Genomic DNA, 26,014 nt, shown 5'->3' with positions numbered 1-26,014 from the left:
ATGGATAAGCCACTTCCCTTCGAGGTCAGCAGAATGGCCTGGTGAGTAGTCATCAGAATTCAGAACCCAGGCCAGAGACGTCTGGAGGAAAGGCTGAAAGCCATGAAGGGCTAGAACATTTAATGGTTGATCAGCAAGGATCAGACGGAAGAGGAAGGGGTGAGAAGGTCTGGGCTGTGACTGAGCAGAATTACTAATTAAAGTGCCAATTTGCTAGGGGATGCAGCTTCAGTTTCCCTCTTGCAGAGGACCCACCACTGTTTGAGGGATATATGAGTTCTCAGCAGCTCTTTGCTCTGCTGAAGCTTGGGGACTGTATGTAATGACACACTAATGCTCAGAAGACGAACACCTAAGACGATAAGGAAATGTGCAGAGGGCACGGAGTCAGGAGGTTCTCCAATGCCAGGGAAGTCAGTAAAATTGACCTGAAAAAGGAGAATTATGGGCAGGTCGGAGAGGTGTGGTAGGAGATACAGAAATGCAAAGTGGTGCATCCAGAGGAGCAGACATCCCGAGTGTTAGATTTTCAGTAAGAAGGAAAAAAAGCCAGATGATGGCAAGAGGCCAGAGGAAGAAAAAAGCATCAGAGATTTACGATCGCAGCCGTGTCACAAGGCAGCCTCTCCCCCAAGAAAGGCATATGGCTCGTGGACCATCCATAAAGGGGCATCACCCAGAGAAATAGCATGGTAACGCCTGTGTCCAGCTCCAGCCCCTGCATTCACACCTCCTCTACCCACAGTGTCCGGAGCTGCCCCAGTGCCTCTCAAAGCTCTCCCCCCTCCCCTCCTGCAGTCACAGCCACGAGAGCTGTGACCCCGTTCACGTGCCCTGCCCCTTCCCTCCAGACTTTTCTGAGCCAACCTGTGGTGCCAGGTTATTCTTCCATAAGGAGGAAAGAAGCTCTGTCCAAGTTACTTGCCACCCCCTTATCTGAAAGACATAACGTCTGAGTTCTATTTGGAAATTGACAGACCATGTGATTCTGACATGCCTTTTCAGGCTAGCATCCAGTGGCCATGCTCCCAACCCTAAGCAACAGCTCACATGGGCTGCTTAGCCTGGCCCCAAAGACCCCAAGGACTCCTGGCCTCTGGAACTTGGCCCACCAAGCCACCTGTCTGTAGGACGCATGCTCCATCTCAACTTGTCAAAGTCCTAGCCCAGTCCAGTGCCACTTCCTCCATGAAGTCCCAGCAATGATGAGAAATAATGGCAAAATAGGGCAAAAACATATTTGAGACACATTCCCTGGTGTCACCCAACAGCTCATGAGTTAGAATCGCCAGGGATGGGGCATAAAGCTCTAAGTAAGTAGTTGCAAGGACTTGGTCACTCATTGTGATCAAAGGGATTCTCTCTGTTCTTTTCCCAGCCCCTTTCCTCTACAATATTATAAGAAAAAGAGTTCTAAATCTGAGGTAGATGAGGACGGGCAAGCCATTTAAAACTTGCTGAATCTTAGTTTCCTCATGTGGAAAATTATAATCATTGTAATTATCTGAAAAGACAGTAGCAGAAGAAATAATTCAATATTTGAGGAAGTGATTTAAAAAGCATAACAAAGCATCATGCAAATGTAATAGATAGTTATGAGAATGAGAAGGAAGATGATGGAGGCTCTGATGAAGAAGAAAGGGTAATAGCAGAATTCTGGCTCTTCTGAGTCCCCGGTGTGGGTGAGAGAACACATGTCAAGCAGAGTTGGTTTCAAAACCACTACCTCCCAGCAGTGCCATGGAGATTAAATAAGATATAATGTCCACAAAGTGCTTAGCACAGGATCTGACGTTAAGAAACACGCAGTGGTGACGGTGCTGATGGCGGAGGTGGTAGAGGTAATGGTGGCGGTGGAGGTGAGAGTGATGGTGGAGGCGTTGATGTGTTGATGGCGGTGATTACTGTGGTGATGGTGCAGGCGCTGGTGGGGGTGACGGTGGAGTTGATGGTGGTGCTGATGGTAATGGTGGTGACGGTAAGGTTACCGGTGGATATAGCGGCAGCTATGTACCCTCTGCATTTTGCACCTATACTTGGGTGTGGGGATTTGAGATGTGCTGGCCAGCGCCACGTTCTGCAGCAATAAAGAACTGTTTATTAACAATAAGCCTGTTCCTTGTCATTTTCCTTTTCTTCCCTTTTAAATTGCTACCCAACACAACGTCTGGATAAATGTTTGTAATTTATCACGAGGGCAGATTTTTCAAGCCATTCTGGATGCCAGGATGCTGAGCAAGACCAATATTTCTGAGGCTGCCTGTCTGTCTGTGGAGAAGAGGGAAGCCTATGAATTCAAAAGAGCAATTGCTTCCCAGCCAGGACGAGTTAACACAGCCATGTGAGGGGCCATGATCCGATGAAAGGATTGCTTGCGCAAGTGGTTCCAATATGAGCCGTATGGGCTTTTTGCTCAGTCCCTGTTCTCCATGCCTCCAAATGTCAAACGTGATTATCTTCTACCAGTTAGAGCTGAAACCAGGTGCTCAGAGAAAACCTAGAGGGTCCTGAAATAAACCTGGCTCCACGCCACGAAAGGAATCCAACAGTGGCCTGCGATCCAAATGATGCCATTACCATCTGGTAGAGCAGAGAAAGGCAAGAAAAAAGGCTTTACAAATTGAAAAGTAAAACAAATTCAACCCAGGTTGCCACTTACAAAAGACCGCTAGTGTTTCTCGCTCTCAAATCTACTAGAAATCAGGGCTGATGGGCCTGATCGCTTGCAGCCATGTAAGACCCTCAGCTCCAAGGGCAGAAGCCAGAGATTAAACTGACAGGTGTTCAGGGCATCCTTCAGAACAGGCACTGGCAGTTATAAGGGGTCCTAGATCTCTCCAAGGCTTCCGCTGAAAGGACTGCTAGTGTCCAGTTTAGAATTCTGGTGTGTAAGTGGACACACACACACCATTCTAAAGCAAAAACAGGAAAAGTTTGGAGCCAGGACAACCTGAGTTCTAATCCCTGCCTCACCATTTATAATCTGTGTGATGCTGGATAATCTGATTTAAATCTTCAAGTCTTGGTTTCCTCATTTGCAGAATGGGATTAAAACTGCCAGACTTCATAGGATCCTTGTGAGAACTAAGTGAGAAACATGTGTGCAAAAAAAAAAAAAAAAAGAAAAAACCTAAGTGCCTGCTATGCAATGACAATTCAACCAATATAATTTCCTTCCTACCTTATATTAGTTCTACACGTGTAGAGGTTCTGTTTTGAACATGATTTTTTTTTTTGGTACATGGGCCTCTCACTGTTGTGGCCTCTCCTGTTGCGGAGCACAGGCTCTGGACGCGCAGGCTCAGCGGCCATGGCTCACGGGCCCAGCCGCTCCGCAGCATGTGGGATATTCCCGGACCGGGGCACAAACCCGTGTCCCCTGCATCGGCAGGAGGACTCTCAATCACTGCGCCACCAGGGAAGCCCTTAACATATGTTTTTAAAGCAACTGACACAGTCGGGCCCACCAAGAGACACTTGGTGGTCACTCCACCTCTAGGAAGAAGCGGAGCGTCATATTTCATGGTGTCACTTCCTCGGTTCTCACGTCTTGATAAGAGAGAAGAGAAGGCAGAAGATATTAAGAAAATGATCAAAGGAACCAAAGAGGCTGCCCCCGGCTTGTGGGAGGGGCAGTGACAAAGCCCTGAGCAACCTTGAGCAGTTCGGTCATTTAATATTTCTGGACATTAAATTTCTCACTGTCGCTCTCAGAGATTCCTTCCACCATGATGATTCTCTAGCTTAAACATTCCAAATTTTACATTGTTTAAATGTCTGACAACATGGAATTCTCTTAAGCAAAACTTTTTTTCCCCTCCTTTTTGTCCAGAGAGGAAAGAAGATATCTAGGCTATTTTAGGTGTGAGTAGGACCTAGGACCACAGAGCAAGATAAAGGCCAAGTAAAAGTAAAGGTACAAAAGAAACCAAGTTTTCTTCTTTAAAACTGAGCATTCTAGACGTCCAGAGGACCAACAGGTACATGAAGAGGTGCTCAATATCCCTAATCATCAGGGAGATGCAAATCAAAACCACAATTAGGGCTTCGCTGGTGGCGCACTGGTTGAGAGTCCGCCTGCCGATGCAGGGGACACGGGTTCATGCCCCGGTCTGGGAAGATCCCACATGCCGCGGAGCGGCTGGGCCCGTGAGCCATGGCCACTGAGCCTGCGCGTCCGGACCCTGTGGTCCGCAACGGGAGAGGCCACAGCAGTGAGAGGCCTGCGTACCGCAAAAAAAAAAACCCAAAAAACCCCCAAAAAACCACACCACAATTAGATGTAACCTCACACGTGTTAGAGTGGCTATTACCAGAAGACAAGGAATAACAAGTGCTGGAGAGGGTGTGGAGAAGAGGGAAGCCCTGTGCACTGTTGGGGGGAATGTAAATTAGTGCAGCCACAATGGAGAACAGTATGGAGCTTGGTCAAAAAAAAAAAAAAAGGAACTATCACATGATCCAGCAACCCCAATGCTGGGGATTTGCCCAAGGAAAATGAAAACACCACCTTGAAAAGACACATGCACCCCCATATTCACTGCAGCATTATTTACAATAGCCAAGCCATGGAAGGCCCCTATGTGCCCCGGGATGCAACAATGGATAAAGAAATAGTGGTACACATACAAGAGAACAGTAGACAGCCATAAAAAGAAGGAAACTGTGCCATATGCAACAAGGATAAGCCTCGAAGGCATCGCGCTAAGTGCAATACGTCAGACAGAGAAAGACACGTACCGTATAATCTCATTTATGATATGGGATCTAAAAAAAACAACTCACAGGTAGAGCGAACAGATTGGTGGTTGACAGAGGAGACATGGGTAGGAGGTGGATGAAATGGGTAAAGGTGGTGAAAACGTTAAAAAGACAAGTTGGACATTCTCTGTCAAAGGTCAGAACCCAGGTGGCCAGATGTCCAGTCCTGGGTCCTGTTCTCCCCACAGCACCCAAGTGTGTCAGCCCCCAGAGAGCAGCACTCAGGTGTGGTCCAGTCACTCTTGCACCCTAATTGTATCTGAAGCTCATGAATGACATACATTTATGCATATTTTATATGCTTATATATATTTTCATATTTACTTTAATGCATGTATAAAAACATGTGTTTTTATAAATGTGAGGCACTCCTCTAAGTGCTGCAAATACAAAAATAATGTTCTCACAGACTTACGTTTTAGTGGAGGTAACAAAAATAAACAAATTCTCAAATAGGAAAAACATAAGTCCTCTACAGAAAATTAAAATAGGCTGGTGTGAGAGTGACAGGACGTCTATTTTGGGGTGGATGATTAGGGCGTAAGAGTTTTGCTTTTTTTTTTTTTTTAAATCAACCTCGCGCAAGCTTTTGAGTGTCCAAGCGCCTCAGTAGCCTGGAGCCAGGCTGGTCCTGCTTTGGATCGTTCAAGTCCAGATGTACTTGTAGCAGTGCCTGCCCCAGCCGAGAGACAGCACTCGCAGAGCCCAACGCCCTGCTCAGACAAGCAGGAGGAGGTCTGGACCTCAGGGAGGCTCGAGTACCTTCTCTAACTCCACCTAAGGCAGGAAGCAGTGGGGCAATGAGTGCCTAACACCCCTCAGGGGGCAGCAACCATCTCCCAGGGCTATGGGCTCTGCAAGATGGGAAAGGGGGAGGGGGTGGGGATGGGGATGGGCTGGGGCTGGGGCTGGGGCTGGGGATGGGGTGGGGGTGGGGGTGGGGGTGGGGTGGGGCTGGGGGTGGGGGTGGGGCTGTGGGTGGGGATGGGGGTGGGGGTGGGGATGGGGGTGGGGATGGGGGTGGGGATGGGGGTGGGGATGGGGAAGGGGATGGGGGTGGGGGTGGGAATGGGGTGGGGATGGGGTGGGGCTGGGGCTGGGGGTGGTGATGGGGTGGGGGTGGGGGTGGGGGTGGGGTGGGGCTGGGGGTGGGGGTGGGGCTGTGGGTGGTGATGGGGGTGGGGGTGGGAATGGGGATGGGGGTGGGGGTGGGAATGGGGATGGGGATGGGGGTGGGGGTGGGGATGGGGGTGGGGGTGGGGAAGGGGGTGGGGATGGGGAAGGGGGTGGGGATGGGGGTGGGGGTGGGGAAGGGGGTGGGGATGGGGGTGGGGATGGGGATGGGGGTGGGGATGGGGATGGGGATGGGGAAGGGGGTGGGGTGGGGCTGGGGCTGGGGGTGGGGGTGGGGTTGTGGGTGGTGATGGGGGTGGGGGTGGGAATGGGGATGGGGATGGGGGTGGGGGTGGGGAAGGGGGTGGGGATGGGGAAGGGGTTGGGGATGGGGAAGGGGGTGGGGATGGGGTGGGGATGGGGGTGGGGATGGGAAGGGGGTGGGGATGGGGAAGGGGGTGGGGCTGGGGGTGGGGGTGGGGCTGGGGTGGGGATGGGGGTGGGGGTGGTGATGGGGTGGGGGTGGGGGTGGGGGTGGGGTGGGGCTGGGGGTGGGGGTGGGGCTGTGGGTGGTGATGGGGGTGGGGGTGGGAATGGGGATGGGGGTGGGGGTGGGAATGGGGATGGGGATGGGGGTGGGGGTGGGGATGGGGGTGGGGGTGGGGAAGGGGGTGGGGATGGGGAAGGGGGTGGGGATGGGGGTGGGGATGGGGATGGGCTGGGGCTGGGGCTGGGGTGGTGATGGGGTGGGGGTGGGGGTGGGGGTGGGGTGGGGGCTGGGGGTGGGGGTGGGGCTGTGGGTGGTGATGGGGGTGGGGGTGGGAATGGGGATGGGGGTGGGGTGGGAATGGGGATTGGGGATGGGGGTGGGGGTGGGGATGGGGGTGGGGTGGGGAAGGGGTGGGGATGGGGAAGGGGGTGGGGATGGGGGTGGGGGTGGGGCTGTGGGTGGTGATGGGGGTGGGGGTGGAATGGGGATGGGGGTGGGGGTGGGAATGGGGATGGGATGGGGGTGGGGTGGGGATGGGGGTGGGGGTGGGGAAGGGGGTGGGGGATGGGGGAAGGGGGTGGGGCTGGGGGTGGGGGTGGGGCTGTGGGTGGTGATGGGGGTGGGGGTGGGAATGGGGATGGGGGTGGGGGTGGGAATGGGGATGGGGATGGGGAAGGGGGTGGGGATGGGGAAGGGGGAGGGGAAGGGGGTGGGGATGGGGGTGGGGGATGGGGAAGGGGGTGGGGATGGGGTGGGGATGGGGGTGGGGATGGGAAGGGGGTGGGGATGGGGGTGCGGGTGGGGTGGGGGTGGGGATGGGGGTGCGGGTGGGGTGGGGGTGGGGATGGGGATGGGGAAGAGGGTGCCTGGCTCCTGACCCTCCCCTTTCACTATGTCATTGTGGAAAAATACCAGCTTTGTCCAAAATGAATGCATTCACCTCGCCACAGATTACACTGTCTGCCGGTTGCTAATCTCTAAAATAAAGGGCCCGGATCCCTTTCCCCACCCCGTGTTTTAGTCTCAGTATCTCAATTCCCAGGTCCCTGTGGCTTGTCACTGTCTCGTCTCTTCTCTTGTCACAGCCTGAGTGCTGACATCAGCAGCTCTCAGAGTGACGTTTCAATTGAAGCAGGAGACGCAGGTCACCGTGTGGGAGGGAGAGGGATGCTGTTTTGAATCAGTCATCATGCTGTCTCAGGCCTTCCTGACTCAGCCACAGGCTGACTGAACAGGAAGCTGCCCCCCAGCCCACGCCAACATCACCGTTTGTCTCTGTCGTCTGTCCGCAGTAAAGGTGTTGCAGGAGCAACACCCCCGGGATGGAGCAGCTCCTGTCAGGAGATCACCAATGACACTGGAGGGACGGGGTCCCCAGGGACACGCTTGGCCATCGTGCCCCATCCGCTGGAGGAGGCGGGACACAGAGGAGCCCTCCTGTGGGCCCCGGCACACCCTCTGTTAGCACCCTCACCACCCCGCCTTGTGCCTCTGGGCTCAGGCTCCTCTGCTAGACACGGGGTCTCTCAAGCCAAGGGCTCTGCCTCTGCTTCAGCGGCCCCCCTGCCTGGCAGACCACCTAGCCCAGGACAGGCGCTCCTCCCAGCCACGCCCACACCCCCACCCCCATCAGGGCCACGCCCTTTTCCCTTTCTCTCTGGGTCACTGCCATCATCCCCTCCCTAATCGCTCTCCTCCTGCTGCAGTCTGTTCTCAGCACGGTGGCCAGATGGATGCGTTTAGAATGTAACCTGGGCCACGCCACGTCTGCACCCCAAATCCTGAATGAACAAATTGCAACCAGAAATGTATGAGACAGTCCAGGAAACGGTGAACCCAAACTGAATACGTGAAGAAGCTTTTTCATAGATTTAGGTGGGATGACAGTATTAAGGTTTTGTTTCTTTTACGCACGTGCTGAAATACTTAGAGATGCAACGTGATGCTGTTTGAAATTGCTTCAAACTCACCCAGCAGTGGGTGCTGGTGGGTGAGGGTGTGAAACCCACTGGCCAGTGCCTCGGCAAGCGCTGCAATGGGCTTGGGGGGTAAGGGGGTTACTTCACTTTTCTTTCTATTTTTGTATATGTTTCATTTTTTTCATAATAAAACATTTTTGAACACACTCAACAGCCCCACGTCGCTCACGGTAAAAGCCAAGACCCTCACAATGGCCCACGAGGCCTGACGTGAACCTGCTCCCAGTTTTAGGACTTCGCCTCCTCCATGCTGGGCCCCAGCTCGCTCTGGCCACATAGGCCTCTGTGCTGACACACAAGCAGCCGCCTGCCCCAGGGCCTTAGCTCTGGCTGTTTCCTCTGCCTGCTCTGCCCTCCCCTCAGCTACCCGTACAGCCAACTCCCTCACCTCCTGAGAGCCGCCCAAACAGGACTTTCTCCGTGGCTCTTCCACAATTGTTTAGTTAAATGCTAATTCATATGAGTCTTTTCCTTGCCTACCAGAATGTAAGCATCTTGAAGGCAGGGATCTGTATTCTTCTCACTGAAGGATCCCTCTTGCCTAGAACGATGCCCATCACCCAGTAAATGATGAAGACATGTTTGCTGAATGAATGAATTTGTGGAAGGAAGGCAAAGGGAGTGAAGCAGATGCAGGGCTGGGAGAAGGGCTGTAGGAGAAGAGAAACAGCAGAGACGGGAAAGGACAAGAGAGACAGAAAAGGAAGAGAAATCAGTCCAGGGTCCTCGTAGGATGCTGGCAGAGGCTGAAGTAAAAGCCACATCCGTGGCCCTTTTACTTACAGACGCGCTTCCCAGCTGGAGACCAGGGAGCCCGGACAAAAGCAGATGGACATGAGCAAGTGTCCAGAGGCAGGACGTCCTCTCAGGCGGGGGGAGGGACTCCCCGTGTCTGAATTACTCTCCTCAGTGTCCCCGTCTGCTCCTGCTGAAATCCGCGCACCCCTGCAAGGCTGCTCAAATACCACGCTCCCTGTTCCCAGCCCCATGGCCTCTCTCCACGGAGCTCCCTGTGTCCTCTCTACACTTACAGTCTTTATTGGTCCCCATGGAGGCATCTGGCTTCACTGTTCATGTGTCTCAAGTCCCACAGGCTGTGAGCTCCCGGTGGTGGAGACCATAAATCTCTTCAGGGATCCCAGAGCATTTAGCACAGCACCTGTGCTCTGTCAGGGCACTCACGGGCTTTGTTGGCTGACTGATGAGTGGAAGGGAAGAAGGGAGGAAAGAAGAAGAAGGCCCTAGAGACACACGGTCCTGTGTGTGCGTCCCGGAGAGGCACTGGTGGCTGAGCCTGCTGTTCGCCCGTGGACAGAGGGACGGCAGCCCTTCCCCAGCACGGTCAGGAGGCCTGGTACTTGGATGGAGCTCAGCGACTCAGTATGTGCACCCCTACCCCAGTCCTACCCTGACTGCTTCTCTGGGTCCCCCTCTTTTACTCCTCAAATCTCCACTCTTGGGGCACGCGTCCAATCCCCAAGGCCCCTGGCCAGTGTTAGGTTTGTACCAGGCCCCTGCCCCCGCTGCACGGGTGGCTGGAATTATTACTCTTAGGGGTTAGAGGTGTTTCTGGGAAGGACAACAACTGTCCCTGGGCAACACATGAACACTTTCTGGGGTGCCAAGAAGTCATGGCCAAGGAAGCGTGGGCCTAGACAAGCAAGCTCCAGGCAAGATTTGTCCCCTCTCCCCTTAATAAGAGCCAATTAAATAAAGAGATAGATTCAAAAACAAAAACAAAAACCTTTGCAGTCATCCTTGCATCAAGAGTTCCACTCACCGTCTAACACTGTATTAGGAAAAGTAATACTTGGAGCATTTCAATGCAAGATGAGATAAGGGTCATCTAAACGTCAGTCACATAAGGCACAGGACTGCTGTTTCCTCCTAAGACTGTGCATGAGTGTGTCAGGAGAACGAGCGCCGTGACAGCTGCCACATCCTGCTGCCCACAAAGGGCCCCACGCTGGGCACTTTTTCTCACAACAACTCAGCCGGCTGGGTTGCCTTCCCACCATAACAAAGTAAACAGGCTCAGAGAGGTTGGGTGTCTTAAAGGGTTACACAGCTGCTGAGCAGTAGAGCTGAGCTTCAAACCCAGGTGCATCTTGCTGCAAAGTCCAGGATGCTCACTCCATACAGAGGCAAAGGCAACCCAGCTTTGACCCATCTGACTGACAGTGAAACTGAGGCCAGGGCTGGTGATGTTGAGTGGGAGGTGACATATCCAAGGTCTTCTAGTAGGATAAGTGACTTCTCCCACCCGCCCTACCTTCATGACACCCTACCATGCTTCAGAGCTAGCCTTCACAATAAGCTCCTCTTAGAATCTTGAGATTTCAAGATTGTTATAGGATGCGGAGGTGCTTGGAAACCACAAGAGGAAGTTCACTGGTGGGTAAGGACAGGTTGGAGTCTGTGCTGGGTCACAGAAACAGGTCAGCCCACTTCAGAACTGAGGATGTACAGTGTGATCAGTGGGCCCAACCACCTTAGACAGAGTGAATCCCAGCAAATCTGTGACACCATCCACTTCACTGAGCTACGGAATCTCCAGGCCATATGTGAAGCCATACACGGGACTGCGGCAGCCTCTGCCAGATGCCAGGACCCTCATTTCCACCCATCTGTCAGGTCACCCGGACTCTGAACTAAAACCTCCAAGGGCAATGAGCTCACTACCACCAGGGGCTGCCTCACGGTCTCTGGATGCTTGTGCCCTGGAGCTGTCTTCTTAAGTGAACCAGTGAAAGATGCTACAAGCTTCACTATTCACAATAGCCAAGACATGGAAACAACCTAAATCTCCATCGACAGACAAATGGATAAAGAAGACGTGGTGTATACATACAACGGAATATTACACAGCCATAAAAAAGAGTGAAATAATGCCATTTGCAGCAACCTGGATGGACCTAGAGATTATCATACTAAGTGAAGTGAGTCAGAAAGAGAAGTACAAATATCATAGGATAGCACTTATATGTGGAATCTAAAATATGACACAAGGGGCTTCCCTGGTGGCGCAGTGGTTAAGAATCCGCCTGCCGATGCAGGGGACATGGGTTCGAGCCCTGGTCCGCGAGGATCCCACATGCCGTGGAGCAGCTAGGCCTGTGCGCCACAACTGCTGAGCCTGCACTCTAGAGCCCGTGAGCCACAACTACTGAGCCCACGTCCCACAACTACTGAAGCCCGCGCGCCTAGAGCCGGTGCTCCGCAAGGAGAAGCCACTGCAATGAGAAGCCCGCGCACTGCAACAAAGAGTAGCCCCCGCTTGCTGCGACTAGAGAAAGCCCGTGCACAGCAACGAAGACCCAATGCAGCCAAAAATAAATAAATAAATAAATAAAATTCATAAAAAAATAAATAAAATAAAATATGACACAAATGAACTTATCTACAAAACAGACCCACAGACATAAAGAACAGACTTGTGGTGGCCAAGGGGGATGAGGGCGGTGGGGGGGATGAAGTGGGGGTTTGGGGTTAACAGATACAAACTAGTATATATAGAGTGGACAACAACAAGGTCCTACTGTAGAGCACAGGGAATTATATTCAGTATCCTGTGATAAACCATAATGGACAAGAAAATGAAAAAGAATGTATATACATGGATAACTGAATCACTTTGTTGCAGAGCAAAAATTAACGTTGTAAATCAACTATATGTGAATAAAACAAACTAAAAAAATATGTTACAAGCTTAAGGGCTCGAGGTCAGGAAATGTGAGTTGAGCCCTTACTCTGTGCCAGGCACCTGCCGGGAACTGAGCACAGAGTTGAGGTCAGTCCCAGTTTGCCATGAGGGCACTGAGGAGAGAGATGCCACACCCTCTACCTTAAAACACAGTGTCAGGAGCTGTGCTCACTGGTGGATTCAAACCCATAAGTTGTGCATCGTTTGGATAAAAAGACAAGGGCTAAATGAAATGAAATACCATAAGAAATGATGATATGGTATTCAAAAATAAGGTAGATGTTTAGACTGGAGTAGCTAACAGCCTACGGGCAGACCTCTATTCTTCCACTGCTATTTTTTCTTATTCTTTCCTTAAGACTTAGCTCAAACATTACCACTTTCAAGAAGCCCTGGCTGGCCCCCAGGTTGGGTCAGTTGCCCCTTCCCTGTGTTCTCTCAGTACTGGGCATCCTTCTGGGGCTCTGATCACACAGTGATGTGAGTTTCTATATACAGGACTCATGGCAGACCACAGACTCATCTGCATGAGATGACCCAGGACCCAGCTCAAGGCTGAACACATAGCCCATCCTCAACCATTGTTGATGAACTCAATCTAACCCTTCAATCTGCTTCCAATATTCATCCCAAGCTCCCAAGACTGGGGTCATCTCCTCTGTCTGAGCAGCTAAAATGGGGGGTGGGGGCAGTGTGGCTGAGTTGGGGCACCAGAAAGGAAAGACAGTTTACTTACTCGGAGACCTTGCAAACCAGGAGGTCCATCCTTGCCTTCGGGACCCATCAGACCCTTTAGAAGGAGGAGAAAGGGGAAAAAACAAGAGAGATAGACCATGGTAAATACTGAGTAAAGACCACAGGATATACTTCGCCCTGTCACTCTCATTGGATAGGACAATACCATCCCATTCCAGTGGGGAAACTGGGAGGTTAGAAGGGAAAAAAACATCCTATTCCCTCAAATCTACACTTAAAATACGTGCACCTATCTGATGTAATTAAGTGTGATTAACAACCAAGCTGTAGGCACCATCATTCACACTTTAAAGGTGAGTACAATAAGGACCACAGGCCTCGCATCAGTGCTTTGTAAAAAGTGCACACAAGGGCTTCCCTGGTGGCGCAGTGGTTGAGAGTCCGCCTGCCGATGCAGGGGATACGGGTTCGTGCCCCGGTCTGGGAAGATCCCACATGCCGCAGAGCGGCTGGGCCCGTGAGCCATGGCCGCTGAGCCTGCGCGTCCGGAGCCTGTGCTCTGCAACGGGAGTGGCCACAACAGTGAGAGGCCCGCATACCGCAAAAAATAAAAAATAAAAATAAAAAAAAAAGTGCACACAACAGAGGTGCCTGGAATCCAAGCGTCTTTAGCTCTAAGCCTGGTGCCTCTGCCCCTGTATCTTGCTGGTTCGGCAAGAACTGGCTTGGGTTATCTGACTCTCCATCAACTGCGATATGCAAAATGACAGTCTGGATAAATAAATGAAATCATCTGAGAAAGAGCAATTTCCACAAAGCAAAACAAACAAAAAACAAAAAGCCAACTGGTGCAGAAAGAGGTCATGCTGACCTAAGTAAAATCCTGCCCCTAACGCCTCACTAGGTACCTGCTGCCTGACCTCAGACAAGTCACTGGGCATCTGTGGACCTCAGTTAGCTCATCTCCAACGTGAGGACAATAAACTTTCCTACCGAGTGGCTGTGAGGACCACACGAAGAATGGGTACAAAAGCCCTGACAAAGCACCTCCTGACAGCACCCTGCTTTATACCCAAATGTAAAATGAGGTCACCTAGAATACGGCATGAAATGTGAATGGGAAAATGAAAACTTCAGCTCTGTGACTCTTATCACCAACTTTACGGGTGAATTTGAGCCAGAAATTCCCTCTCTGTGCTTCAGTTTCCTCACCTTCAATAATATGATTATCATGCAAACAGCTACTACGGCCACATTTTGCATAACTATTAAGTGATGGAATTGTATTTAGGTCTAAGGTCTTTTCGCTTAATAACACCATAAAAATGAATACATGAATGTGCAGACTGTAGTAATTAAAGGTTTAAATCTCCCTTCCTCACAAGGATTACTGCAGTGAGCTCGGGGCACACATCAAGGGAAGGAAGACCCTGCAGAAGTGAGTTTTCTTTAAGCATCAAGAGATGTCTCGCATTTGGTCTGCCCAGCTGGCCCTTCTTCATTACACTCCACCTAACATTGCTAAAACTACCAGAAGTTGTTTCATCTTGAGGAAAGAATCAAAGATGCAAGCCTCCTCAACAAGGATGGAGAATGCCGCATGCACACTGTTTATATTTAGAGAATGGGATACATTTTCCTCTTTCTGGGATTGCTAAACACAAACTCAAAATTTTTCATTCTCAACAGAAGTCACTGAAGCCAAGGTTCTCGATCTAATTCAATCCAAAGAATATTTAGGGAGCAACTGCTCTGAGGAAGGTGCTGGGCTACGTGCTGCTGGGGATTCAAAAAAGACAGAAATAACAATTGATATCAGGATTGGGCTTAATAAGGCTTCACGGAACAGTGCTTCCTGCATTAACTCATTAAACCCTCACAGCACATTTATGTAGGAAATGATGTCGCTGACAATGATTTCCAACTTAGGAAAGCAGAAGAGGATAAGAGGGGTAGAGTTCAAAAACCCAAAGCTACTTGGTGGATGAACTGGGATATGAAACCAGATGCTCTGGCTCCTAACCCCAAGTGCCTTCCACGGCCACATTGCTCCTTATGAGCTCAGACTGCAATCAGGTCCCACACTGATGTCCCTCTTGAATATCTGTCATGGGGGTCCCTCCTTCATAAGCCTGTATTACGTTCCCACCATGTGATAAACGTGGATTTAGAGACAGGAGAGATATTAGCTGTGGTCTTAAGAACCTCACATTCCTGATCTCTCATCACTGCCCCCCACTTTTCACAAGGTCTTTAGGTAGGCTGTTGGGTTTCTGAACTCCTTCCAAGGGAATTTCATCACCAACACCATGCATTGTACTCAATCCCATTCTGTCAAGAGTATCTAGCCCAGAGGACCTCTTCAGAACCCTGGACAGCTCCACTGGGCTGCAGGGTTGAGGTATTCTGGTGTTTGCAAGTGCTGAGGGTTCAGGACCCTCTCCTTGTCCTATACAATGGGTCACAGGAATGACACATGCAGAGAATTCTCATTAATCATCTAGAGATTGCAAGTGTTTACTCACAATTATTTCTTTTTCACACTCCTTTCACATGGATCAGTCCACGTGCTTTCATCCCTGTATCTCCAGCCTTAATATTTCGATTGATATAAAATAAAGTACGTGACCACAAGTGTTTGATGTTTCTTCCTTCTCTCCCTCCCTCAGTTACCATAACAGAGTTTACATGAGGGGGAAGGACTGCCCATTATTACATCCCAGACCCCAGAGTGAGAGATCAAGAAGGCTGCCTCATGAATTAAGCAGGGCTGAGCACTCTTAGCTTCTTATCCCTTAGTGGAAGCCACTAAGTTAAGTAATTCTCTCCTTTGTGCATCTCAGAGGAGATATTGCTGCATTGTGCACTCAGGAATGAAAAGAGCATGGACCAGTCTGTCAGACAGATCTGGGTTCAAAGCTCAGTTTTGCTTCTTAGCTGTATAACTTTGTGCAAGCTACTCAGTATCTCTGTACCAATGTCTTCATTGGTAAAAGTAGAAAAATTACTTCACCCTTGCAAACTTAATGTGCATATGTCTGCATGTAAAATATACTACAGTACAGAGGGTCAGTACTTGCCGATTATGATCTGAAATATATGTGCATATATGCACAGACAGCATACAGCATACTGCATTACCTGCATTATCTACTTTAAATCTCTCAACAGTTATAACAATGGTGGAGAGCTCTGGAAACCAAGCCTTGGAAAGGTTAAGCAAGGTATCTAAGGTTATAGAGACAGAAGGGAGCTTTTCTGACCTGAACTCTTTGATATGAAATTGTTCTAATTATACTGGAGTTAAAAACATCTTCTAAGTTTCTTCTAGTTTTGTCCCAGCAAAAACATATACATTTATCCTAATGAGGAATGGGCCTTATTATAAATCCAGTTATAAATCTGATTTATTATAAATCTGATTTATGGACATTTCAAGATAAGAGTTGTTTTATTTCCTTCAGTAAAACAGGTACTTGAAAGAAGCAACAGCGTGTTACCAGGAGGAGCAAGGTCCCATCACCGACCTGTGGAATGTACTGTATTCTTATTAATTATCCTTAGTATCTGAACTCACATCAAAAATGATCACAGAGACCCTTTGAATGGCCTCTTCCCAAATGGTTATTTACATATCATTAAATTCTTAACAGAGGGAGAAACCAAAGGCTGAAGTGTTCCAAACCACTGCAAAGTCAGTATTAATCAGAAACATGCGAAAAGCAAATGTGCACTGGAAATGATTCAACTGGCATTGAAGTGTCCAATGTTTTTATTCCATTTTATCTGAAAGGAAACTGAAACAGCAGACTGAACACCAGAAACCCCAATCCTGGCATGTTTGGGACTGGGGGCCCTGAAGGCAGGCTGCCTGGGCTTCAAGTCCAGTTCCACACTTGCTGACTGCATGATCCGTGCCCAGTGATTTCAGTCTTCAAGGCCCAGTTTCCTCCCGTGCTAGATGCTGACAACAACCCCTATCACTCAGGGCGATGGGATGAGCTTCTGAAATAACGCAGAGCTCAGAGGCGAGAACGGCTATGATTTTCCAGACCTAGAGGTGTGGACCCCGGGCTGGGGAGGGATGACTTACCGGAGCGCCTGGTGGCCCAGGAGGGCCCTGGTGACCTCGTGGTCCCGGGGCTCCCTGGTAACACAAGTCAAACTGAATTAGCCATGACTCCCCGTCGTTATGCCCCGGGCCACCACCCATGACCCTTTGCTGACTCAGAGTTTTCTTCCCAAGTTCCCAAAGGGGACCCGGAGACACAGGGTGGGAATCTGCATTCTTGGCAGAGTCAACTTGACCTGTCTCTGAAGGGCTCCACCTGAGCTCAGCAAGCAGTGTCACCCCACGCCGGTGGCCTTCCTATTTCTGCCACCACCTAAAGCCCCGCGATGAGAGGACCCACATCCCTCTTACCTGCTCGCCCTTCAGGCCCTCTCTCTGCACCTGAGGGACAAACCAGATGTCAGCAAAGCCGGTGGCACTTTCTTAATAGTCACCCTCCCTCCACTTCATGGCGCGTAGGCACACGGCATGCCAGAAGGCAGCAATTTCTGACCTGTCTCTGATTTTACCCCATTTTCAGTGGGCAAAGCCTTGTATCCAGCTCGTGTCATCAGAACAGTTCCGCCTCATTCTCAGAGGCAACAACTCTCCCAACTACACAATCCTATCAGTATCTGAGTCCATGATTCCAACCACTGGTGACTGCATCACTTACCACTGAGCCCGGTACCCCAGGAGGTCCTGCAGGCCCCATGGCACCCTGCGGAGAAATGACAAACGTTCCAACAGAGGGTACTTTGTTCCCTTTGTGCATATACATACACATACATACACACACACACACGTGTGTGTACGTATATATATATATACACTTTCTTTTTCAGATTCTTTTCCATTATGGGTTATTACAAGACATTGAGTATAGTTCCCTGTACTATACAGTAGGCCCTGTTGTTTACCTATTTTATAGATAGTAGTGTGTATCAGTTAAGCCCAAACTCCTACTTTATCCCTCCCCCCTTTCCCCTTTGGTAACCATAAGTTTGTTTCCTGTATCCGTGAGTCAATTTCTGTTTTGTAAATAAGTTCATTTACATCTTTTTTTTTAGATTCCACAAATATGTGGTATCATATGATATCTGTCTCTCTCTCTGACTTACTTCACTTAATATGATAATCTCCAGCAATCCCACTCCTGGGTATATATCCAGACAAAACTCTAATCCAAAAAGATACATGCACCCCAATGTTTATAGCAGCACTATTTATAATAGCCAAGACATGGAAGCATCCTAATGTCCATCGACAGATGAACGGATAAGGAAGATGTGGCACATATATACAATGGAACATTACTTGGCCATAAAGAGAATGAAATAATGCTGTCTGCAGAACACGGATGGGCCTGGGGACGGTCCTATTAACAGGGGGCACTTTGTGCCACCTGCTCCTCCTGCGGGCTCCCACACCCCCAAGGCCCCTGCTTACCTAGGCAAGTCCTCAGGACCACCTCCTTCTCTGTGCTCCAGCACACATGCCATCACGTGGGCTGACTGACTTAACAATCTCAAGGGTTCTGTCTCGTTCATGTCTCTGCATCAAGACTGTAGGAGCCTTGCTCTCACTTATGTACCCAGTGCCTAGATCTGGCTGGCGCTTTTCCCACCACTTTCCTGCTCAAGGCATCCCTTGCTCCACTATTCAGTGAGCACCTGCTCATAGCAGGCCCTGCACTACGCACAACAAGAGAGTGATTACACCCTATGGTGTGTCCTCCGTGCCCGGTCACGGGTTCAGCACATGGTCAGCGCTCAGTAAATACTTAGCAAGTAATAACTACCACAGAGGCTGTGACGAGGCCTGTCCATTTTCACCAGATCATGATGTACAGCAGTTTTGTTTTCTGCCTCCATCTGCCTTACCGCCAGGCTCTGATGGCTGCGGCTAGGTCAGGTTTTCCAGAGCGTGGGCTACATCTTGGTTCTACATGGGGCATATCTGTCGACAGAAGAATCTTCACTGTTATTACCCTAGTGCCCTATAGCTAAAACGAGGACAGTGCTTGTAGCCAATGTTCCCACATGTAGCTTGGAGATATGACTGCATTTTCCCTAGGGGCTCGCTCAGGGAGCACAGGAAGCTCTGAAAAACTACTGTTTAATAAGTTGGCAAAGAGTAAATGAGTTGCTGGATAAATAGGAAAGCATCTATTAAATCCTAAGGCCGAGGAGTAAGAATGAAGGACTCAGGGCACGTCTGTCACCCTTCATTGCATCTGAGGTTCTATCTTATGGACAGGACCTGTTTCCTCTGACTGGTGCAGTCACAATTCTGATGGTCCCACTGCTTTCTAAGACTGGGAAAAAATCACATCTCTTTATATAGCATCAGGTGTTTTTCTAAAATCTCAATTAAGAATGTCTTTTTAAAACAGACTATTTTTAGAGCAGTTTTCAGCCACACAGCAGAGTTGCGCGGCAAGTACAGAGTTAACGGGTGTCGATCTCCTTGCTGCACCTGCCTTTCTGCTTCTCACATGCAATAACCGAGTCCTGCCTCAGAAACGTGTTTCCGTTCTCGCTTTTCCCTTCCGTGACACCACCCCCCACATACACACGGGTGCACACACGTGCTCACACACGGCACTCGTTATCACCTATATCCTCTCCACGCACTTCCATGGCCTGGACGCAAGCCCAGCTGCACGCAATCAGAACCCAGCTCGGCTGTGTCTTCTCCATTCCCCCATGAGCCTTCTTCAACTCTCCCAAGCAGAAGTCTTTTTTCCCCTACACTCCCCCAAACCTTATTAATATTTTGCTAATATGATTGTTAGAAGACATTCTGAACTATACTGTAATACTTTTGTGCGGCTGTCTTAAATGTACAAAAATATAATATATATAAATATTGATATATATAAAATATATACATAAACATATATTATATATGAGAGAGAGAGAGCTTTATGTGGCTGAATAATGAATCTTTCGAGGTTCATAACTGTATCTTTCTTCTTTTATTTACACCCTGCCTCATTATTACATTTATTTTTATTGTCTTGATTGTTGCATTTCTCATCATCATTACACCACAAAAGTGAATTTCAACGATAGTTATGAAATCAGTTAATCAACGCATGTTTTCTCACTTGCATAGGTAACGTTACAGACTATGAGATCAAATGTATTCAACCATTATTAAGGAAAACTAAGATCCTATATTCCATCCATAAGAATTGTGTATGTATGGCTAATAGATATAGGATCCTTTTTAAGTGCCTGGCCTTGTTCCAAGGACTTGACATGAAGCAAATCTTTTCCTCTCAGGTACTACCCTACCTCAGAGATGAGGACACTGAAGCACAGAGATGTTCAAGGTCAAAAAAGCTAGTCTGTCCTTGAATCACTTTCTTTCCACTACGTGGGTGTCATGTTTTTCAAAGATCTATTTTATCCCTTGGGGGAGTCAGCCTCCAAGATGGCCCCTGCCTCCTGGGATTCACATCCTGTGTAGGACCACGCTGTACCACTGCTCATCTATGTGGCCAGTAACACACAGCAGAAGTCACAGGTACTGTTGCAGGATGAGGTTATAACACATGACTGTGGATTCCCCCTGCCAAGCCCCAGTCTCAGAGCGCTCACAACGCACTCTAGGGAAGTGATTTCCATTTCTGGGAGCAGCCTTAGGGAGAGGACCGTGTAATGAGGCCAATGGCCACCAAGGAACTGAGGCTTCCAACCACCCTGTGAGTGAGCTTGGAAGTGAATTCTTCAGATGACATAACTACACCCTGGTGACAGCTCGGCCTCGTGGGAGACCCTGAGCCACAGTAGCCCAGCTATGCTGCTCCTGGATTCCTGGCCCTCAGAAACTGGGCGAGACCACACTTCTCAGGTTCAGGATGATTTGTTATGTGGCAGAAGATAACTAATATAACCATGGAGTCAATCCATTAAAACTCTTCATACAGAGTAGGTAGAGCATGCCCTGATACTGAGGTCTGTGGTGCATCATCGTATGGGCAGGTAGGTCTATACACCTTGGCCTGGAGCCACTGTGGCGTCTTGAACAAGACACCCTAATTCTCTGGGCCTCTGTTTTCTCATCTGTAAAGTTAGGGGGGTTAAAAGATCAGCTCTATGGTTCCAATGACTTTCTCAAATTGTAAAGCAGCTAAGATTTGTCCCAGTGATGTTCTCTCAGAATGAGCTGAGACACATTCTGTCACCTGAGAACCACTGGTTTCTCAACTCTTCCAATGAATGCCCCATATCATACCATGACCCTTGACCGTGTCTTCCCATTTCTGCTGCATTCATCATAATAAGCAATGTACAACTCAGCTGCTTACCAAACAGGAGGGGCCAAAGACCTCTATAAATCAAGTGGAAGGCTGGAATTTATAACACACACACACACACACACACACACACACACAGAGTACTGGGAAAGAGTTGTCACCTAGATCCAAACTTTAAGACACATTCCCTCTTCAGGACTTGAAATAAACTATTTATTTATTTTAGGACTTAGCATCCCCTGTCAAGGAACTGCAAGAATTCATTAAAACCCTGACACTAGGATAACATAACAATGTAAATCTCAAGTCTAAAAATACTTTGAGAGAGAATAATTAGCTCAGCTAGAATTGAAACCCAAGTGAGCAAGTTTGGAATAGATCAATATTCTCCAGCCACCTTTCCTAAACAGAGGCTTTTTTAGCTTGTATATCATTTTATTTATTTATAACTATACCCTGTCTGCCTCGGTAAAGAGTCAGAGCAGCCTTTTTCTTTCCCTTTATTTTCAGCATGTGCCGAGAACTCGTCTGGATTGGGCAGCGACCTTCACCTGAACCCTGCAGTGTGACGCTGAGAAGTGCAGCATCCCTGGTCTCACCCTCCTTGGTTTAGCTGGATTTCTCCTGCTCCCCCGCCACCTCTCTCCTAGCTGCTCTCAGACCCAAAGTCTGATGTATCTCCTAAGGGCCTAAGATCTGGAAGAAAATCTTTCTCTTGTACTCAGGTGCAGGGCTCTATTTCACCACTCCTCCCACTATAATCCAGAACACAGCACACCTTCTTAGTTTCCCTCTGTGACCCTGAATGCCTGGGAAAGTTATTATCTTCATACAGTTTCACCGCACTTCACAGTTTACAAAGAAATTTTACATGCAGTTCTTTCTGTTGAGATAAAGAAATCCTAAGCAGCAAATTCAGTGAGTTAAGCCTTGTTGTGAAAATGTTCTAAATTAGATGACCAGCAGGATGAGATAAAACCTTATTTTATTTATGAAATATCTAGCACATTTTCAGGAGTATAATTCTGGTTAAAAAATAACAACAACAACTAAATGTTGCAGGAGAGAAGGAGAAAAGGAGAAAGAGGAAAAGGCGTCTGTGAGGTTTTCTTTTGCATTTGTTCATATTCTGCGTTAGTCCAAAAAGCCATTTAAGGGCAGCACAATATTTTAATATGTCCGGATGTTATATAATAGGGATTTTCGTTTGTTTTTTAAATAGATTTTTATTCCTAAAAGTAGAAAAAATGTTTAAATACGATAACCAGAAATTTCTTGTAGGCTGAGTTCTAATGCCTGACTCACCACCTTTGTCTGCACTTTGTTCCCAGAACTCCAGCCTGGGCCCTCCAACGCACACACCCCAGGCCCTGATTTGTTCAGCTCACACACCTGCTTGTCAAGAGCCATCTGTCACCCCAGGGCCTGGCTTACCTTTTCTCCCTGGGGCCCTGGCACGCCAGGAGGGCCGGGTCTTCCCTGGAGGAAAGAAGGCAAGGACGGCCGTCAGGGGCAGCAGTGGAGAAGGAAGAGGCTGAGGGCGCTGCACCTCCAAACCTGTACCTGGCCTTTTCCCCCAGAAGGCACCGGTCCCCTTTGACAAGGCTTCCCAGACTGCACTTATTGCTAGAAGGTTCTTCCTCAACTAACCCAATGCCACCTCCATGTGGCCCCCTTTGGACTCACAGATGCAACTTCCCACACCATCCTACACTTGCCTTTATTTTCCACTTACCAGTGCGTCTCAGGGAATATCGTATCAGGACATTAGAAGCTCTATTAATTTCCACATTCATTTTATATTATTCTCCTGTATCCACTGATGAGCATTAGGGCTGTTCGTAATCTTTTACCCTCAGGGACAGGACTGCTCTGAGTACAGCACTTTGAACACGTGCGCGTCGCCCGTGGCCTTTACGTTAACGATCACATGTCGTATTGCTGAGGTGAGAATGGATTTAACGTGGTATGTTCTCTGGAATCCCTCCGCTCTGGCGTGGAGGAGTCCACGTGTGGCCGTAAGCTGGGGGCTGGTCGCTAACCCTCCTGGAACCCCCAGCCGAGCAGGACAAAGGCCACAGCCCCCAGGCCCTACGAGCTCTGCACAGGCCCCAGGCCCGTCCGGCCCCCGGAGCCCATGCCTGCCTACCTGCGCTCCAGTGTCCCCGTGTTTCCCAGGGAATCCATCCAGGCCTCTCTCCCCCTGGCAAAAGAAGGAAAGAGAAGAAATGAAGAACAGAGGGACATCCCCAGGGTCAATGTCATAACAAAGGAAAGGCAAGCAAAGGCCCTTAGTTCCCGAGCATGCTCTGTTCTCCACGAGGCACCAGGACAGCCAAACACACACACACAGCAGCCTAGAGTTTATGTGTATTGGGGGTCAAGGAGCATAAGTTAAAGGTCAGGGAAACCACATTCCCATCTCTGCTTCTCATCTAAGCCTGTGACCAAGGGAAGACCACACAGCCTCTTTGAACCACACAGACTCCTTATCTCATGGGTCTAGATGGGGGTCAAAAAAAATAATAAATGCACGGGGCTTGTAATGCAGCTCTTACAACTGTGGACACATTTAACACATCATTCACCCATCCAGGAAGTATGTATATAAGAGTTATTTGCTGGATCACAGTGAGCTACCATCCACACAACCTCCACCCATCGGCTTATGTTCACACAGGTGTGAATCTCTTATTAGTTCTGGAATCTTGGGCAGGTTGCTTCACCTCTCTGAGATGTTTCTGTTGACTGTGTTTCCTGGGGATGAAAATTGTCCCTTCTTTGAAAGATACGGATGACTAAGGAATGAGATGACTTATCTAAAACACCTGCTTATGACAGCCAGTGGATAAATACCAGTGTTCTCCTCCAAGCCATGCCCGTGACGCTGGTGTGTTCCCCTCACGGCTGACTCCCCGGGTCCAGTGTTCCTTGCTGGTGTCCTTCTCCCAGCTGGGCCCTAAGAGCTCGGTTGATGGAGAGAGATCACTCCAAAGGGTGGGTTCATGCTGGTATCAACAGCCTATGGCACAGCCTCCAGAAGCCCAGGTTCCTTCCTGGAGCACCGCCATTACAGCAACTTCTCTCGTTTCCAAGGGCCATGCTTGCCCTTCTCCCTGCTGCTCCTTGGTGCCCTCAGGGCTCATGTAAATGTCACCTCTTTGGCCTTTTAGTCCGGATTCCGTGTCCTGTTCTTCCCCAGCATGGGCTCATATGTCTCCCTCACAGCTCTTAATCCAATTCGCATTTATTCTCCATGTGACCTCCGTTCTCTCCCCTCCCCCAGGAGGACACGGACTGGGTTCACTCTTTTCATTATTGTGTCCCCGGAGCCCAGCTGGAGATGCACAGTGTGGCCTCAGTTGACACAACTGAATGACTGCAGCACTGCACAAGGGAAGGATTCTGAGCTCTCCTTCTACTTCCCTATAACTTTATTTCTTAAGTTCTTTCTTTCTTTTTTTTTTTTTTGTGGTATGTGGGCCTCTCACTGTTGTGGCCTCTCTCGTTGTGGAGCACAGGCCCCGGACGTGCAGGCTCAGCGGCCATGGCTCACGGGCCCAGCCGCTCAGCGGCACGCGGGATCCTCCCAGACTGGGGCACGAACCCACGTCCCCTGCATCGGCAGGAGGACTCTCAACCACTGCGCCGCCAGGGAAGCCCCCCTTCTTTGTTGTTTTAAGTTGGCATGTCTTTCAGGATGTTGTTTTCCTTTGAATAACTGAAGATTCTTGGTTTTCTGCTCATCTTTGCTCTGCTAGTCCTGGGTGCCTGCCTGCGGATGCTGACTGTATACCCAGCCCACCCCTGGTGACTGCAGGGTAATGCGGGGGGGCTTCTTTCTCTCAATCTGGGGGCAAAAACTGATGCTTTCCACTGGACAGTTCAAACAGAGGTCAGGGGAGGAGATGCCCAACTCTGCTGCTCTAAGTGCGGGGCCTCGGTTAATCACCGACAACTGTCCCCGGATCCCTTGACGCCCCAAATCCACTGACTTAGACTTGGGATTGTTCCAGCACCTCTCCCCGTTCTGCAGGCTGCACTGTAGTTTCCCTCCACTTTGCATCCATGTAAACTTAACCACATATCATTTCCTCTCTTTCCTGGAGCCATGACGTACACGTCTCTGTGTTCAGGCCTCGTGTATTAACTCTTCTAAAGTCTTTCCATCCCATGAGGTTCGGGGGGAACAGACAGGAGAGCTGCCTGCAGTTTCTCTCTCTGCCAAGTGACTCCACGTGTGCTGCTGCATCTTCTTTTCCTCTGACGCTACGGGGTTGGCAGGTTTGAGGATGACTCTGATGAGGAAACGGAGGCCCTGATGTAAGCCACTTACCCCAGCAAGGTGTGGCTGCATTGGCACCAGAACCTGGATTCTCCTGACCCTCAGTCTTCTACGTCTACCACCCCGTGGGGTCTGAGCAGAGGCCCCTCGAGGACCACAAGCATCTCTTCCATTGATTCCCAGAGCAGTTGATCTGGCAAGAACGCCAACCCCTCATTTTACAGGTGAGGAAACTGACAACCTTAGGAGGTATAGCTTGTCCAAGGTCACACAGAAATTTAGCGATGGAGCCGGGACTGAAGTCAAGGCCTCCTGACTTCCATTCCAGAGCTCTCCTCGTGGCAGGCCAGTCTACTGAATGTCCCCCGGGGCACTTCCACAGGGCTCAGCAAAGGAAGGAGTGTTGACCAGGCACTGTTTCACAAGTCCTACCTCGCAGCCCAAGTCCCTATTTCTTTCTTTATTTCCCTTTTATTTATTTATTTTTTTGCGGTACGTGGGCCTCTCACTGTTGTGGCCTCTCCCGTTTTGGAGCACAGAATCCGGACGTGCAGGCTCAGTGGCCATGGCTCACGGGCCCAGCCGCTCCGCGGCATGTGGGATCTTCCCGGACTGGGGCACGAACCCGTGTCCCCTGCATCGGCAGGCGGACTCTCAACCACTGCACCA

General features: G+C 49.5%; 1 protein-coding gene across 1 annotated transcript in view; it reads right to left on the bottom strand.

Moving 5' to 3' along the window:
- COL22A1 (collagen type XXII alpha 1 chain) overlaps positions 1-26,014 on the bottom strand; it is a gene marked incomplete at both ends in the record, with an annotated part of 243,681 nt that overhangs the window by 121,130 nt on the left and 96,537 nt on the right. Inside the window, 6 exons of the mRNA XM_082600940.1 lie at positions 12,783-12,836; positions 16,836-16,889; positions 17,166-17,195; positions 17,470-17,514; positions 22,495-22,539; positions 23,210-23,263. Coding sequence (XP_082457066.1) covers positions 12,783-12,836; positions 16,836-16,889; positions 17,166-17,195; positions 17,470-17,514; positions 22,495-22,539; positions 23,210-23,263 — 282 coding nt within the window. The remainder of the gene's footprint in view (positions 1-12,782; positions 12,837-16,835; positions 16,890-17,165; positions 17,196-17,469; positions 17,515-22,494; positions 22,540-23,209; positions 23,264-26,014) is intronic.

Source organism: Mesoplodon mirus, assembly GCF_964341445.2.
Source record: "Mesoplodon mirus genome assembly, chromosome: 16".
NCBI classification, from domain to species: domain Eukaryota; kingdom Metazoa; phylum Chordata; class Mammalia; order Artiodactyla; family Ziphiidae; genus Mesoplodon; species Mesoplodon mirus.
This window is presented reverse-complemented; position numbering and strand designations above follow the sequence as displayed.